We start from the raw sequence: 2,052 nt of genomic DNA on the forward strand, positions 1-2,052 counted from the left end.
AGGGAGAGCAGACAGATGGGAGTGAGGAGCAGACAGATGGGAGTGAGGGGGTGTGGAGTCAGCAAGGAAGATAAGAGCAAAGTGTGTAGGAAAATGCCTGATGAAACACAGTGTACTGCATGCCAACTCAAATATAATAAGAAAACTCTGTCTTTGAGACAACTATATTCTCTGAGACCATGACTAGAAATCTGAAAGCCAGAAGTCTGGGTGACTTAACTGTATTGTTTTTGCTAATCCTGACCTGGTTAACCAGTTTAAATACTACCTGTAGTATTCCATCTGTATAAACCTATTGTCTATATAGACTTGGAATGTTAAATTCCTTGTTTGGCTCAATGAACTTTGTAAATATCAATTACCAGCCTAATTGAAGGAGAATGGGATTATTTTCAACATTCCCATTTTTACTCATGATGTCCGACAAGTCACTTTATCTTACTGAAGTTCCTGCTGGCTTTTAAGAGGCAGCTCATTCAAAGGTGCAGTTAGTGAACCACAGAGGGGTGGTCTGTGTGATATGACGTAGCAATGGCGAAATTATCTCTGTGGAACTACGAGATCTTGTGTAATTTCCCCAAAATGGTCAGTCATAGTTAGGGGAGTGGTGGGCTCCATTTGTGTCTGAAAGGGTCTCACAGAGAGGCCATCATTTAAATTTAGGACAGGCATCACCTTCAGCACTAAAGCAACGTAAAGGGAGCCGACCTGACCTAAGAGTTTTCATGTGGGGTCCTTTGATTTCTTCTCATTCGAACAGGGATGGCTCAGTAGCAGGCATGGGACCCCAGAACTCCAGCACCATAGCTGAGCTGGTCCTTGTGGGGTTTTCTGATCACCCCCAGACTGAGATTCCCCTCTTCCTCTTCTTCTCCCTGGTCTACCTAGCGAACTGTCTGGGGAACATGGCTGTCATCACGTTAGTGGCTCTAGACTCCTCTCTGCAGACACCCATGTATTTCTTCCTCTGCCACCTGGCTTTCCTCAATGGATTCTTCAGCACAGTTGTGACTCCAAAGATGCTCTTCAATTTTCTTGCAAGCAGGAAGGTCATCTCTTACCCATTCTGCCTGGCTCAGACCTACCTCACTCTATTCTTGGAGTCAACTGAGTGCTTTCTCCTTGCAGTGATGGCCATAGATCGCTACGTGGCCATCTGCTATCCGCTGAGGTACCTTCTCATCATGAGCTGGGCGGTGTGTACAGCTCTGGCAGTGGCAGTCTGGGTCACAGGCTTTTGTGCCTCAGTTATACCTCTCTACATCGTAATCCTTCCACTCTGCGGTCCTTACGTTGTTGATTATCTTTTCTGTGAACTGCCTGTCCTTCTGCACATGTTCTGTGCAGACACATCTCTGCAGGAGGCCACGATGGCCATCGGAGGGGCTGGCACAGTGCTACTCCCTTTCCTCCTGATCGTCCTCTCCTACCTTCGCATCTTGGTGGCTGTGATAAGAATAGACTCAGTTGAGGGCAGAAAAAAGGCCTTTTCAACGTGTGCTTCACACTTGGCTGTGGTGACCATCTATTACGGAACAGGGCTGATCAGGTACTTAAGGCCCAAGTCCCTCTACTCCGCCGAGGGAGACAAGCTGATCTCTGTGTTCTATGCGGTCATTGGTCCAGCACTGAACCCGTTCATCTACAGTCTGCGGAACAAGGAAGTGCAGAGTGCCATGAGGAGAGTGATTGAGAGGTACAAAAAAGGCACAAGAATCACATTCTAGAACCCTCAGGAGAAGAGCATTGTATTCATTTGCCTAACAGGTTCACGCCCACATTCTGTGAGACTAAACCTCACCAGTGGCAATTTCCGCTTGCCAGAACTGCTGATGAAGAGACTCATATTTTGACAGATTCCCCCCCCCAAAACTTTTTGTTTCATATTTGTCACTTCTATGGGAAAATATTGATGTGCATTAATAAGGAGTCAACGTGTCATCTGTCAGCTCAATCAAATATGGATAAGAACTAAGAATATACATGAGCACATGAACTTCATGTCAACAATGTTGTCACTGACCACATTCTCTATTCTATAGTTCTCTCTCT

General features: G+C 46.0%; 1 protein-coding gene across 1 annotated transcript; it reads left to right on the forward strand.

The window, feature by feature from the left end:
* Window positions 1-725: 725 nt before the first annotated feature.
* On the forward strand, window positions 726-1,727 carry LOC102918902 (olfactory receptor 2A12-like). Its single transcript, XM_076542456.1, has one exon. The coding sequence runs from the start codon at window positions 726-728 to the stop codon at window positions 1,725-1,727; it is 1,002 nt and encodes a 333-aa protein (XP_076398571.1).
* The last annotated feature ends 325 nt before the right edge of the window (window positions 1,728-2,052 follow it).

Source organism: Peromyscus maniculatus, chromosome 8 (genome assembly GCF_049852395.1).
Source record: "Peromyscus maniculatus bairdii isolate BWxNUB_F1_BW_parent chromosome 8, HU_Pman_BW_mat_3.1, whole genome shotgun sequence".
Taxonomy (NCBI): Eukaryota; Metazoa; Chordata; class Mammalia; order Rodentia; family Cricetidae; genus Peromyscus; species Peromyscus maniculatus.